This window comes from Cupressus sempervirens, chromosome 4, assembly GCF_028749045.1.
Source record: "Cupressus sempervirens isolate cs-2001-9-10 chromosome 4, ASM2874904v1, whole genome shotgun sequence".
Lineage (NCBI taxonomy): Eukaryota > Viridiplantae > Streptophyta > Pinopsida > Cupressales > Cupressaceae > Cupressus > Cupressus sempervirens.
Genome location: NC_143121.1, coordinates 129,038,269 through 129,054,742, shown reverse-complemented (window position 1 = coordinate 129,054,742; position 16,474 = coordinate 129,038,269). Strand labels below are relative to the sequence as shown.

Below are 16,474 nucleotides of genomic sequence, written 5' to 3'. Positions count from 1 at the left end.
AATGTTAAAGGATATTGGTATTACATTTTCTAAAGCTACTATTATGCATTGTGATAATACAAGTAAAATTAGCATGTCTAAGAATACAGTTTTGCATTCTAAGACTAAGCACTTCGCAAATATCAAATTCTAAGAGAGGTCACTGAGAAGGAAATTGGATTGGAGTATGTGAGGACAAAAGAATAGATAGAAGATATACTCACTAAACCATTAGCTAAAGACACCTTTGAGTATCTCAAAGGTATGCTAGGAGTGATGGTCCTATCTAGTGTATAGAGTAATTGATGCAGATTTGCATCGGTCTAGTATATTCAGAGAATAATTCATTCATTTGGACTTGATGCTTGGTACTGCTCCTTAGGGGGAGTAGTTGCAATGAGAAGAGCTATATCTAGAGCTCTTATGTAATGATTTTTGGCATAATAGTGTTTGTTGGCACTTGATGTGTTTTTGGTTGCAGATTGGCATGATCCAATGCAGAAACTTTGATGAAGGTCAATCATGAAAGGGGAAGTATTTTAGAAAGTTAATGGATATTTGGCGTATTGACACCTTTTCCATTGATGTCAAAGGGGGAGAAGAAGTACAGTGAAAAACCTAAGTGAAAGGAGGAGCAATAGTTGATCAAAGAAGAGTATTGCAGAGGTAGAGCAACAATTGATCAAAGAAGAGTGTTGTAGAGTTGTAATATTTGTATATGTTGAGAATATTCAGTTGTCAACAAGTTTCAAGGTTACTTTTGGATTAGTTTTTTTCACCATATGTTGCCATCAATGCCAAAGGGGGAGATTGTTAGGAATAGAGGCACTTGGATGTATTGTTTATGTGCTGCATTGATGACTAGTTTTGTCATTGATGCCAACATATGTTTATGTGATCATGACAAAAATGATTGTGTATATCATAGGGTGATTATTAGCACAATAAAGTTGGTACATGACAGGTTAAGCTATGTGAGCTTAGACTTGTGTAGAAGAATGAGTGTAGACGTCATGTCTATGTTCGTTGAATCTTATGTTGAGTTCTGGATGAGTTACAATATGTTTGGTGAAGACTAGTAACAAACCATTGTATAGAGAATTATTGGTAGAGACTATTGGTAGCATTGTTGTTGTATGTTATTGGTGAGGTGGAATTAATATCAATGAGCTTGGATTATGGTAGAAGACATGTTCGTGCACCTATGCTCATGATAACGAAGCATTTGGGCTATTTTGGAAAGGTTGTTGTATAACATGCAACGTATTTTATTGATAGCCAACAATGTTAAGGAAACATAATAGTTTATAATTGTAAATTGTAATATTTTTATTGTAATGTATGAGAACTATATTGTAATATTTGTAATGATGCTTATGAAGGCTTGTATGTCTTAGCATGGACGTATGTAATTACTTGTACATTGGGGAAGCCTTAACAAGCAAACCTAATTAATTATTTGTAAGGGGTATAAAGAAAATATGAATTCCTTTATAGAGTATCATTATGTATATCTTGGATATTATGTATGCGAGCTGTCACGCTAGATTATCAGAGAAGAGCAATGATTGTGTAGGATGATTGTGGTGAGTTTCAAAGGAATTGTTTTGGCAAGTAAGTTGAAGATTAGTCAGTTCATTGTCTTGGGTATATTATCTTGAAGGTTTATTATTCACACTTGTTGGAGCATTTAGGTAGTGAGTCTATTTGTTTCCTATCAACCTTTAACAAGGTCAAAACCTTCTAACAAGGATTCAAGATCTCCTAACAGGGATTGTTGTACTAAATGCATTGTAATTGACTCCTAAAAGGGTTACATCATTTTACAAGGAACTTGTATATTAGTACAGTATCTTGTTGATACCATCCCCATGGGGGTTTTCCCTTTGATCAAGGGTTTCCCTAGTCAACAAAATCATTGTGCTATGGTGTATGGTTTCTTATCGTTGCGCATCATTCCTTTAATTATTGGTGTTTAAATTTAAATATAATTGGTCACAATTGATTCAGCCCAACCCCCCCCCCCAATTGTGTGGACTTTACTTCTTAACAACTTGATCAAATAAAACAAACAAATCATAGCGAGCCTCAATTAGAATCTTGAGCTGTATATTACGCTTATAAACAAATTTCTTTATATGGTTGCCTATGTTTTTAACCCCAAGTGGTATGTATTGAGATGTAGCTAGGCCGGATCCCTTCTAGGGATGACCTAGTACACCTAATGACTAATTGGCCTATTGGTCTTAGATGTTGCTAATGAACTTTTTCATTTCAATCCTTAATTAGGCGTGATCCTATTTGGGTGGTTCATGTAACTTGTAATTGTGTAATTGGGAAAGACCTATTATATTGGGCAAGAACTATATGAATGTGACTTGTAATTAATAGGTATAATCCTATTCTTGACGCAACTAAAAAGCCAACAGGAGGTCTATTAAGAGGTGTTGATTCAAATATATTCAAGGCCATTCTTGCATCAATAGAAAATGAATTTTGTGATGTACAAAATATGTAGTATGCTCGGGGGCGATGATAAGAACTTATCAACTATGGTTGGGAAGGCAACAAATCTGATGGTTTTCCTATGGTTAACGAGCACTACCATAAAGTTTACATGGTATTAAAATGAGTCTAGTAAAGGTCCTCCATCAGTTTAGGAAAATTGGAATTTAAGAGATGCAAGAAATTAGGGATTCTTATAAGAATGTGTAGTTGAAGAGCCATAGAGGATGTGTTGTTGTTTAGATTTTTCACTCTCCTTGTAGTATAATTTTGTGATGGGGAAAGATCTGTGGTGGATGTTGGTAGTGGGTCAGCACCTCTCGCTGAGTTTGCGACATTGCTTAATCACCTCTCGTGGTTTTATAAGACTGTTGGTTGTATCAAGTATTGACAGGTTTATCTTTTGGTGCAACAACAACCCTGGCCTTTCTAACAATTGGTATTGGAGCTTGGTCACAGGTTCAAATCCTATCGGCCACAATGAGTGATGCTGGGGGGGTGATTGTTGGCAGTGGGCCAACATCCCTTGTTGGATTCGCCACATGGCTTAATCGCTTCTTGTGGTTCTATAAGACTATTTGTTGTATCGGGTATTGACAGATCGATCTTTTGGTGCAATGACAACCCTAGCCTTTCTAATAGTGGATTGTGAGTTTTGGGCAATAAATAGATAAGTAATTTATGATTGAATATTGATTATAAATTTCATGTAGTTAATTCATGTTATAACACTAGGACCATTGTGTTCTCTTAGCATTGATTTGTATACTTCTCTTTATGATTAGTTTGATTCTATGAACTCTTGCTAATCTGTTTAAAAATGCCTCTAAGGTGGATCGAGAAGCAACGGGGTGATGAGAGATTATACAAAGTTATGTAGACTATAAAACTGAACATGGGGATGTTGCTTGTAGCCATGGGACTGAATTGGTGACACATAATTAAAGGGAAAAAACACCTATACAAATTGTCATTGTGATTAGTTTCTTAGAAGAGGAAGAAATGATATTCAAAAGGAGACTATTTGGCTGCAGAAACCAGATTCAAAGGGAGCTTGGGTGGCAGATGTAGAATGCCAAGTCCTTTGCAGAGGATCAATAAGCTTGTGTAGTAGTGTGACTGCAAAAGCTCATTGTTGGACAAACATTGGAGCCAATTTTTTGGTATTGTGTTAATCAAAGCTATGAGAATGTTGCCTCTGTTGATAGGGAGTCTCATCTGTTAGATGATTTTTTTATGTGTTGTTAATGAGTTCTTCTCCATGAGGGAGAAGTTCGAGGTACAATCCCTTGTTAATGAGTTCTTTGTGAGGGAGAATTCGAGGTGCACTCCCTTGTTAATGAGTTATTCTCCAAGGGTGAAGCTCGAGGTGCAATCACTCGTTAATGCATTCTTCTTTGTTTGAGAAGTTTGAGGTGCAAGCCCTCGATAATGCATTCTTCTTTGGTTGAATTTTGAGGTGAAAGTCCTCAACCCTCTGTAAGTAGGCACAATGGAGATGCATTCTTCTCTGGGAGAAGTCTAAGTTGAAAGCCCTTTTTCCACCCTCTGTGAGTAGGCATGGTGGAGATGCACTCTTCTATGGTTGAAGCCTAAGGTGAAAGCCCCTGTTCCACCCTTTCCATGTAGGTATGGTGGATACACTATCTGCGAGTAGGCATGGTGGATGTCATGGAAGAAAATTGCTTTTGTTTATTCATTCTATGGGAGTAGCCATGGTGAATGTCATCACATTTCTATGATGAGCACTTGTATTTCCATCCATGGAAGTCACCATGATGGATCCACCCTCTAGGAGTAGCCATGGTGGTTATGTTCTCTTGCATTTTCATGGGAGTGGTCATTTTTGCTGTTACTATGTAACTCGGATATTGAAGGAATCCTCCCTGGTTAAGAGGGAGTGTTGATTTGTAGCTAGGTTGGATCCCTTCGAGGACTAATGTAGTACACCTAATGGTTAATTGGCCTGTTAATCTTAGCCATGTTGCTAATGAAATCTGTCATTTCAATCCTTAATTGGGTCTTAGCCCTATTTGGGCAATTCATGTAACTTGCATTTATGTAATTGGGCAAGATCTTTATGAATGTAGCTTGTAATTAATAGGTCTGATCCTATTCTTGGCACAAAAACCTACAAGGCTGACTAGAGATCTATTAAGAGGCATTCATTCATATATATGTAAGGCTATTCTTGCATGAATAGAAAATGTATTCTGTACATCATCCCTTTTTGTTCCGAGCTTATAGGTTCAATCTGCTGGGTAACATTTTACAGTACAATGCCTCGGTTGAGTTAAGGAATGTTCCATTTTGAAGGGCCTATAGAAAGCTGCCCCTTAGCCCAATTGATGTGGTGAATTGAAGAGCTTTGGGCTGACCAACTAGAATGAAGTTACTATTGGCCGATAAGCTCTACTGACTCAGTTTCCTTTTTGAGAAATTTGTTTATGCGGGGCATTTGGCTTAGATAACTGCGATGTACAAAATATGTAGTGCCCTTGGGGTTGATGATAGGAGCTTATCATCTATGGTTGGGAAGGCAACATATCTAATTGTTTGCTTGTGGTTAACAAGCATTACCATAAAATTAACAGTATGGACCTGGTGTTGGCAGAGTTCCTTGTGAGGATAGTGATGATGATGATGATGATGAAGAGGAGGCTAATGATGGGCTTATGAAGGCTGAGATTGAGTTTGCAAATGCATTAATAAAAGAATCAACCACAGGTGGCTTCTAACGGGCAAAAATGTGCTTAGACACTTTGATTATCCTTATTAAGGTGATATATATTCCATTGTTTTTTATATTAATAAGTAACAAAACAAAGGTGCTATTTCTTCTTTTTGTATTTTTTCCATTGCTGCTTATGACTGAATAGAAAATCATGTTGTCTTGTACGAGAATTGTAGGAACCAAATGGAATGGCCAAATAGCCTTAGACCAAACTACCTTAAGCTCCAGAGCAGATTTTAACCAGTGAGCTTGCCAAATGAAGGCTTCAGACTTTATTCGGCAAAATAAACAGCAAGTTAGTGCTAAGAGATATGCTGCTCAGTACTCACAAAGCCTGGCTGAAGCTTCTATTCAGGGAGAGGAATGACAGGAATGCCATTTAGCTTTCTGTAAATTCGGATTCCTTAATGAAACATCCTAGCTCGAGAAAGAAGTAGCTGAAATCATTGTACCACCTTTTTGGTCCCTACCCAGCTCTCCACTTAAAGCAAGGGAAACATACAACTCATGGATGCTTATGGTCGTGTATCATCCTGCACCGCACTGGAACTATCTTTTCGGTATTTTTGTTTGCCTAAATATTTTGCACTCAGCCTTATCTAGATTTTGTGTGGACTATTCTTATATATTTCAGTTTCTACTTTTGTTGTATTTGTTTCCTAAACACCATGTAATGCCATTGAAAGTTTTGGGCTGCCTGCTTTGTGTTGAAGTTTGAACACCAGTTAAGTTTTCTTTCATTCGTGTGTTGTAGGGTGTGTTTCCCATTTAGGAAATTGTCTTATGCCACTGTAATGGGATATTTGTATGGTGGTGATTGATTCATTAATAATTATTTTATCCTTCATCAAACAAAATAGGACTAGGTTTTCAATTCTCAATCTCTTTTTCTGCTATTCAGCCACACTTTCCTACATCTAACTCCTGTATCTGGGTGTTGTTTATACGTATCCTCTGCCTTTCGGGGAATGTGTTTTACGTATCATAGAATCTGACATAACTAGCATGGGAATTTTAGCATGGCCAACAACCTGTGGCATCCAACAGGGAAGAAAGCTGAGAAGTTATTTTTAACTTAACAATCACAATCATAGAATCTATTGGAACACAGAGAGAAGAATTTCCCTGGTTGCAAATATATGGCCTGGATAACACTATGTATAAAAACTTTTTATTGTGAAAATCAAACTGTAATGAGATGTGGCCCCAAAATAGGTAGTTGGCAGACTGTTTTAGATTATTTCTCAACAAGATTCTTCAACCAAATAAAATAAATTCTGAAATTGAAGAATACTGATGCCATATTGTCATGTTCAGAATTGATGACAACAATAACTGCTACCAAAGCAAACACAGATCGCCTCCAGTATTGGATCGGCTAAAGCCTCTTAGCTGTCCTTATTACAGTGAGCTCAACGCTTATGAGAATACAACATACCAGTATACAACTTTGACAACCCAGCGGTCAAGACCAACTCTTGCACTTGATGTCCTCCGCTGCTCCACTGTCCATTGCTGAATTCTGAATTCGCAGATCACTGCCTTGATCCCGAACACTTAGCTGCTCCTTCCCTGGATGCTTTTCAGTTGCTTGACTGACTGCCTCAAGGATGAATGCCGTGCCTCCTTTATAGTGGGGTCCTTCCATCTAGCCGTTACACCTTTGGGACTGGACCCATTTACTCCCCCATGCAACACACCCGTTACATTAATGCTGGGACCTAAACTGTCCAAGTCAGCCACCAAGTGAACACTGCTCAAGGATTTAATAGAAATCCCACCGGTCCTATCTTGCACATCAAGCCTTGGCGATCTCCACACTTAGCACATTACGGTGTGGACCTAAATCACCTCTGCTTCACAAAGAGTTACCAAGTCGGTCATCTGAGTTGATAAACTTGGCCATCAAGTCAGCCTCGAAGTGCAGACCCCTTACATCCTCCCCCACTAAACTAGTGGCAACGTCCTCAATGCCTGCACAGTCTGCTCGTGCTCGGGAGGTCCAAACATGTAATTATCAGTTCTGCCCGATGGTGTCCCTCTGCCAAGGGGACCTAACTTCACCATATGAAAAGATCTCGGTTCTGCCTTCTTCTGATTTGCAATCCGACTCGTCCATATGATCAACTTGATCCTGAGGTGTAGTAGGAGTGGGTGGGTTGAACTCCCGGTCCCGCACCACCTGTTTATACCGATTGGAGATCTCCACATCTCTCTGTCGCCTCATCAAATCCGAGTTGCTGACTTCGTGTTCATCAACTCCTGACTTCATCACCCGATTCCGTCTCCCGTGGATTGAAGAAACAAAAGTTCTCACACAGGCACTCCAATTGTTTAGGGAGTCAGATTGAGTAGCTGGGATGATCAACTTCCCCGTGTTGCTGTCCAAATCAGAAATAACCATAATACCTCTAAGGCGTGCATCCTCAGATCGTATTGATTCGAGTCCATCCCAAGTCTTGACGATTTCCTCCCTTTGAAAATTGTTATTGAATTCAGTGAAGTCTGGATATGTATCAACCGAATCAATCTCTATCTGAGACTTGTTTGCCCCCATCGGACTAAAAACAATGGGTGATAAATTATCTGTTGCAGTATGATCCCTTTGATCAATGCTGATCAACACCTTACTCTTACTGTGAGAATTAGGTTGAATAGTCTCAGCAACCCAACTGTCCATTGTATCATTCGTTCGTTCTTCTGTGAGAAGGGATCTTGCCATCCTGACAAGTCTGTCTCTGAAAGATTCATAGGGTACATCCTTGTGGTTATAGGTCCATCCATCCATGGCCTCCAAATTCTGGTTAAGAATCTCCATAATTCTGTTACGCTGGTTTGAATTTGAGTCATCCCATTCGTCACCTAAGTAGAAGATGTCTCCAAAATGTATCATGCCATGCTGACTCCAATTTTGCAAGATCCTATCCTGCTCATCATCTCTGATGTAATTTGGGATGTAGTTCCCATCATCAAACTTCAGTACCCTTGGTGTGTAAAAGTGATTGGCACTAAGTAAGGATCGAAGGATTCATTTGTTAGATTTGTGCCATGAGGTGACTCTCCCACCGTAGCATCAACTAGTGTCTCCGTCCTATCGCCAATACTGTACTCACTTTCATTTTTCACAATACTCAAGGTGCCCAACCTCATTGGTACCTTTGGATTAAGCTGAATCGGCTCCACTTGCTCCCTTACTGCAACGATATGGATATCATCCAAACACAACATCTCATGTTCTGTCGTAAACTTTGGCCATCTGTGCACGAACTCGAAAGGAAGGAGCTTGGCCAAGTTAGAGAGTCTTTTACCCGACGGATGTGAATCTGTTTGGTTAGACCAGTACCATTGATCAAATACCTTAGAGCAATCCTCCAAAATTGTTAAGGCCCTACCACATCTTGCGATCTGTACATCTATGCTACTGCCCAATGTCATTAAATCCCTCAATGAAATGGAACCCTGCTGCTCCCAGCGATCCAAGATGGTGTTGTCCGAGTAGATGTCAGCCGAATCTGGTAGACGTTGCACGATTTTGAAATCGACGCACAAATGAACCGAACGACCCTGCTATCATTTGAAAATGATGTAAGTAGAATGCAAACTGAACTCAGTCTCAACAAACTGTTTTTCATCAGAGCTACTTACATTCGATCGGATCTCAAGACCGTCCAAGTCTTCCTGTTGACTTGTCTCTCCGATCTGCTTGAACGCACTATCTGTCTCCTCAAACAATTTGTCAAGACTCAGCAATACTGGAACCTGAACCTCAGCCAGTTTTGCCTTGATATCATCAAATGTGATCTGTTGTTCACCGCCCCATTTCCAACTCCTGCCTTCCATCAGCAAATTGGACAATGGGCCAGCGGTCCTGGAGTAGTCTTCCACAAACCTTCCATAGCAGTCGACCAACTTGAGAAACTACCTCACCTCGTGAACATTGCGCAAGGGTTCCCAATTTCGGATAGCGCTCAACTTTTCTGGATCTGGCTTGATCATTCCTCGCCCAACAATGTGTCCCAAAAATGGCACTTCCCCTTGTGCAAACATGCACTTCTTTTTAACATACAGATCATGCATCTTGAGCAGTTTGAACACCTCCCTTAGATGCTCCTTGTGCTCGGTCAAATCTCTTCTATAAACCAGGATATCGTCCAAGTAAACAACCACACACTTGTTCAACAGAGGCCTGAATACATCGTTCATCAGAGTGCTGAACGTTGCAGGGGCGTTGGTTAGACCAAAAGGCATCGCCATGAATTCATAACTCTCATACCTAGGCATTATGGCCGTCTTCTCTTTGTCACCTGGTGCGATCCTGATTTGGTAATATCCTTGCCTCAAGTCCAACTTGCTAAACACCCGTGCATCCACCAAGCAGTCGAAACTGTCCGCTATCAAGGGGAGTGGATATTTGTTCTTGATCGTCAGCTTGTTCAACGCCTATAGTCCACACAAAGTCGAATAGTCCCTTCTTCCATTGAATGGTGCAGCATAGGGTGATTTGGACGGACGGAGATATCCAGCCTCGACAAGATCCGTCAACTGCTTCTTCAGCTCGACCATCTCCGGTCCTGAAAGGTGGTATCAGAGCTATTCGATCTAAAGCTTGAGGTGATTCTTGTACACATTGGAACAAGTCAGATTCGGAGCAGTTTGAGCTTGGTGACAAGGAACAGCGAGCAGTTCTGTGTGGAGAGTTGGTCTCTAAGAGAACCATCAATATTTTCATTTCCATCATTTCACTTGCAAAAGATTCTGTTAATTTCCTGTTTACTTAAGCTACCAAAATGGACATACATATTTTTCTTTCTCTAGTACCATTTAGGACTTACAGCCCCAAGTGACTTTACATCATTGTGAATAGATCACATGTTAGTTGCATTGTTTGACTGAAATACAATTTATTGCCAATAGTCAGGCTGTTGTAGAGTAACATTGTTATATATTATGAGGATTTTGAATTTTTTGTTTTGTTTTGAGCAGAGCTGAGATTATAGAGCAGAAAGGATTGAAGACAAAAGTAATGCATTCTTTGAAGAAAGCAGGGAAGAGAAACAAAGGTAGCTAATCAAAGGAATTGTCTGCACGTGAGAGCCATTGGTCTTGTTTCATCAATCGCTTTGAAAGAATGTGGATGCTTTGAAAACTAAGTATATATACCTGCTGTACTGGGCTTTATGAGAAATACAGACATATTATGAATGGAAAACATGGCGAATGATACAGATATGCATATTGGCTAAATGGAAGATAAATCTTGTGACTTTCTTCAGACTTGGATGGATCCCTGAAGAATGTGATGAACAAAATTGAAAGGAAGATAATTATATTTTATACAAGTGTGCGACCTGAGAAGGTCATCACATTCTTATTCAATCCATCACTTGTTTTATGGACAATATTTCAATCAAAAGGGATTATTTTCATTTATGTGGTATGATTATTTAAAACTTTTGAATTTCTAGTCTTGACAAATTCTTAATCACAAAATTACAATTTTTTTGATTCCATGTTTGAAGATGTGCATTCCAGTGATGATATGTGGTTGATAATTTGGGGAGTGAAAACAATGGAAAGGGATAATAACACCTTTAACAATATTGTTGATGAGAAGAAGCATAACCTAAATTCTGAAAAGGGCTTGATGGTATCTAGAATACAATCATTATCATTAATCAGTTCTTCAAAATTTAACACTTAACAAGTTCATTGCATGATTCAAATAAATGACCAATAAACTTCATTCACTCAAGACATCAACATTTTTTTTCAAATGGAACTTCCAGGAACATTTATCTTTAGCTATCAGAGATGAAAAGACATTGCTATTTTGCGTAAATTTTCGATGACTGGGTTCTTAACATGTTGTCAAGGTCAAGGTATTAGCGAGACACTGAATTGCCACTTCCTACAAGAAAAATGAATTATCTTAAATATATCAAGGGGGCAAAATAAATTTCTGCATGCGCCCATCATGAAAACATTGTTTGCCTGCCCTGCACGGGGAAGATACCGTTAAATTGTGCCCTTAGCAATGACACCTGGGCAGTGCTTGTTCAGTACAGTTCAGATTAGAATATGTTGGTATATTATTTTTGAAATGGATAGTATTATTTGAGATTTGTGTTAAATTTAAATACAACCGTTTATCTTATGTGAGAGATTCCGCATGCCAAAGCATGTATATTTCCTTTATATATATAAGATTTTATGAGCCATGGTTGAATGGTATTATTACAAAACCTCTATTTAGAAAACATAAATTAGGAATGGTGAGCTGAACAACGTGTTCTTACCTTGAAGTTTAAATTAGGCCGCTTGATCGAAAAAAATGACAATCATGGCAGTTTAGGCCCTGTTTGGTTGCTGGAATATGAGTGGAATAGAAAAACAAAATTAGAATATGTTTTATATTTGCTGTTTGGTAAGCTCAATCGGAATTGGGAATGGAAAGACATATTCCAATTTTGCCCCTAAAATGAGCATATGTCTATGCCAAAAAATATCTGTTATTGGAATAGGGCATTTCCATTCCCATTCCGATTTTCCATTTAAAAATATTTTTAAATTTCTTTTTTTTTTTTAATTTTTCTTTTTTACTTTTACTTTTTGAATTTTTTTTGTTAATTTTTTTTAAATTTTTTTTTTAATAACATTTTTAAAAATTATATCTATTTGTTTAAAAAAATGAAAATGAAAATGAATTAACTAAAAAAATAATAAATTAAAAAAAAAATTAGAAAAAATGTTTTTAAAAATACAAAACTCAAGCTTATTCCTATTCTATTTTTGTACAACCAAACAATAGATTAACATATTCCCAGTCGAATTCCAAGTGCACCAAACATGATTGGAATTGTCTATTTCTATTCTCATTCCTCATTTCCATTCTCATTCCATTTTTCTATTCTAATTTTCTATTCCTATGCTAGCAACCAAACGGGACCTTAATGCTCATAAAAATTGGAATTGAGTATACACCAGAAATTAACACACCAGAAGGTTAGAACCTTTACAGAGCAAGTTTTTGGCTTTTAACAGCAATACTAGGTGACCGCTTTTCTTGTAACAAATGAACAATCTATGTACAATAAAAATGTAAAGGGAAATTGGCATTTTAAATACAAATGCTCAAGATTGTATATTTATTGAACGCTATAATCCTGAGCGATGTGCTTCAGTCAAAGCATCCGACTAAAAACTGGTGAAGACCAAGATCGCATGTGACACAGAGGACTCAAAATCATTTAGGATCCAGTTCTACTCTGAAACAATGAGAAGGTTGTTAGCCTCATTCCCTATCTCGCTAATTAGCAAATCATTATCGGCTGTGTTACATACAGTTGATCGTTGCTAGTTAAGCTCACTTAAATTTTTTATTTGACTCTTGAATAACAAAAATGGTTGTACACTCGCGGTGTGATACGCTTACAGAAGCATGCATACGAGTTAGGCTTGTATTAAAGTTACCAAATTATTAATTTATTTGGCTGTTGTGAATGGTGCGATCATCAACTTCTATTTGAAGTAATTATGAATTCAATGAAAATAGTGAGATATATGGTGGTGCAGCAACCTTTTACCCTTTCTCGTTAGGTTGAATTTCTCGATATGGTGACACACTAAAAATTCATGTAGGGTTGAGAGTTCAAATAACGACAAAACTTAATCACAGAAATTCACAAAGAACAAAACACGAAAGTATAGCACAAATCATTAAGGAACTAGTAACATTAGGATTTGTTTTCAAAAGAATTCTGATTAAGGGAAAACTTTAGTGGGGATGGTATCCACAACTATGTACTAATCTGAAAATATTTTATTAGGAGTTTTAAAGCCTATAGGAGTCATTACATACATTATGTACATTAGTCCTTGTTAAAGGGCTTGACCTTGTTAGAGGCCTCAACCCTGTTAGAAGTTGTATTACAATAAGAGCTCCCTACTCAATGATGACTCACTGTCCAAATACAAAAAGTAACAGTTACAATACAAAAATTAACAGTTACAATACAAAAAATGATTGTTCTGGCATAACAATGCTTTATTAGCCCACAATAAAGCTCACACATGATTTGATCAATCATCAAAGTTTGTATTTGACATCTAAAAATTCACTTTGCTATATACCTTTCTCAATTAATTTTCCAGTTGACTCGCATAAACTATCTTCACAAAAAGTGTTGCATAATATCCAAAATTAATTATTAAGAATTGTTATCCAAGGGTTAAGATCTAGGATGTTGCCCTTACAATGCCACGTAATTGAAATGGTAAAACAATTCAATTTCTTAGATCAATTCGTCTGATTACCAAAACTGATTTTGAATACAATGATATTGGCCAGTCAACACATTTGCCATCCAAAAACTATGCCAAATACAATCTTATCATAGGTGAACATATTTGAAGCATATACAAACCTCGCACTACCATTATCCAATAATGTGGCCATTACTAGTTGCTCTATTAAGCTTGTTGACAAAAACATTCTAACTATTCATTGTTTCCTACATAATACTTAGGCATATTTTATTTTCAAAACATAACAAAAATTGAACTTTAGGGTAGATAATCATACCGACTTAGTTGTCATGAATGACAACATTCAAGTCTCAATAATTGATCATTTGTCAACAATCTCCCCCTTCGACATTGATGGCAACACTTGAAAAATGAACAAGTGTCAACACCAAATCAAAAACTTACTCAAAAGATTTTATCAGTACAATATTCCCTTTATATCATACCACTCTCCCTTAATATGATACTATATGATTTCTCATTTGTCATTGCTACTATACTACCCCCCCTTTGACATCAATGACAAAGGCGAGAATCAAGAAATGTTATATATATAACAAAATTATCCAACCAAAATCATACATGATGCTATACAACCTTAACACATCTGTAAAATTTTCCTTAGGGAAGGGCTGCAAAATTAGCATCCCATGATTTCTTTAGGTTCTTTGCTACTTGAATTTACCATAAAGTCCATATGATGCTATCTTAGCTGCTTGAAGATCTATAGTTCTAAAAAGTGCATAAGATTGTTTAGAGGACTCCAATAGATCCAATCCCTTTTGCATGATCTCCAACTAGGGTGCAAGTGAACTTCACAAAATGCAAAAGCTTTGTAATACTTTGCCCCTTTCTCAATGTAACACACTTATCTTATCAAATGTCTTGCTCACAAGTTTATCAAATTTTGTCACATTTTGCTTAGACTTCCCAAAAATATATGTATTTGTTCTCTAAGTTATATTCTTCCTCTTTTATACATTTATCTGCATCTTGCACATGTCTAGCTGATTTTATATAAGTAATATGTAATTCCTCCCCTTATGTCCTTGATATTTTTATCAATTAACTTGACATCATTTTCTATTGAAGCACATACCTTGGTAAACTTTTCTGCACTGTAATCCTTCTTTACTTTTATCTTAGTAGATTGCACCAATGAAGTAAAATGTACATCAAAATCGTTAAGTACCAAATCCAAATTAGCTACAGTATCATTACTTTGGAAGATCAACTGAATAGGCAATGCTTTTTTCAACTTGTCCAAAGCCTTGCTAAGAACTCTTTTTTCTTCTCAATTTTCTTCTCAGATCTTTGCTTAACCTTTGCAAATGCCATAATTGAGATTTTTATCAATGCATCTTCATCACACGACTCTAAATCATCATCTTTATCCATACTTGGAATGGCTTTGCTAAAGTAACTTTCCAAAAATGTCGCCATATAAGATGAAGTGGTTGTCTCAATTATGTATGTCACTTTCCTTATTTCAACCTCTCAACTTAATACAATGTTATCTTACCAATAGGATCAAAATGGCTCATTGTAACATGTTCTAATGGAGTGACTGATGGAGTATCACTCTACTCAACTGTGATTGATGAAGGTTTACCTTCATTGATCACCTTCATGAACTCCTCTTATGTCATAACATCTCCCTTTTCTTTCTTCTCCTTTTCTTTTTCCTACTCTTCATCACTGATTTCTTTTTCTTCATTTGCAGCCTCAAGCATTATATCTTGTATTTCATAATTGAAGATCAAATTTCTCATAAAATCTTACTAATCTTTTTCTTTTTCTTCCTACACTGGGTCAAGAGTAATTGGTACACTATTGACATAGAAATCTGGTTGTTGTACAATGCTAAAGAACTGGTTAACATCCTTTGCCTCTTTAGGAGAGTTCATTGTTTTATCTCTAAAAGTTATCTCAATAGATTTAGGTGTTAGAACATCTTTATACTCTATCTCTTGTAGTACCTCTACAATAGCCTTTTTTTGTTTCTTTAGATATTTCCTCATACAAAGTAGCCATTATCTTTATAATCCTCATTTTGGTTCTCATCTTTAGTCTTTCTTTACCCAAAATCTCCTTCATCTCATCTATTGTAACTACTATGCACAAATTATGAAGTGTTTATTCCCATATCCTTTGATATTCATCTAATGCTAAATGTCATCTTACATCTAACTTATCATACTCATCATCGGGTATGCCACTTTCAAGTTCTACCAAAGTTATTTTGAAATTTAATAAATACCTAATGACTAAATCTTCAAGTAACTTCTAATCAATTTCCTCACACTTGACATAATTTTTCTCCAATTGATCTATCTTTCCTTCATTCTCTATCTTTTTCATATTAGGCTTCCATTTCTTCTTTTCATCTTTGCTTTCTCCTTGACCTGTCTACTCAATAACTTCCAATTTCTCCTGGGATTTGTTAGTTGCCTTAAGGTTTGTAACCTTTTCCTTCTTAGGATTAAGTCCTTGTGCCTTAGCCTTTTTCCTACTAGACTTTGTTGGTGCAAGTTTATTAGGTTTCTCTACCTTAGTTGGTGGAGTTTTTGTAGTAGATTTTCTTGTATCTCTATGAGGTGCTACTGTAACCTCAGTCTCTATGGCTAGAACAACAATAATTGGTACATCAAGTACCTCCTATGGTTGCACATCCTCTGTAACATTCTCTATACTTGTACCACCTATCTATGACCTTGCAATGTCTTTACTACCTCTTTTTAGTGATGTCCACTACTATTTTGATATACCTTCTTTTCTGTCTATCTTCTCAACAAGCTTTTCTACCTTTCTCTTCCTAGATTCTTTGTGTAACTATTCTCTTACTTTACTAAAATTTTGTTTATAAGTGCCCCATCTTTCAGTACTAGGATCCTTAGGCGATGCTAAGATAATCTCTGCATATTGTTCATTCATTTCATAACTAACCTTATA

At 36.9% G+C, this 16,474-nt stretch overlaps 1 protein-coding gene across 2 annotated transcripts in view; it reads left to right on the top strand.

Annotated features, from left to right (window-relative positions):
- The window catches only part of LOC149560269 (uncharacterized), a 155,550-nt gene extending 144,902 nt beyond the window's left edge, over positions 1–10,648 (top strand). For both annotated transcript variants that reach the window (XM_089824577.1, XM_089824578.1), the window contains exon 8: positions 10,202–10,648. In XM_089824577.1, the coding sequence (XP_089680703.1) occupies positions 10,202–10,286 (85 nt within the window). In that variant the 3' untranslated portion in view covers positions 10,287–10,648. The remainder of the gene's footprint in view (positions 1–10,201) is intronic.
- The last annotated feature ends 5,826 nt before the right edge of the window (positions 10,649–16,474 follow it).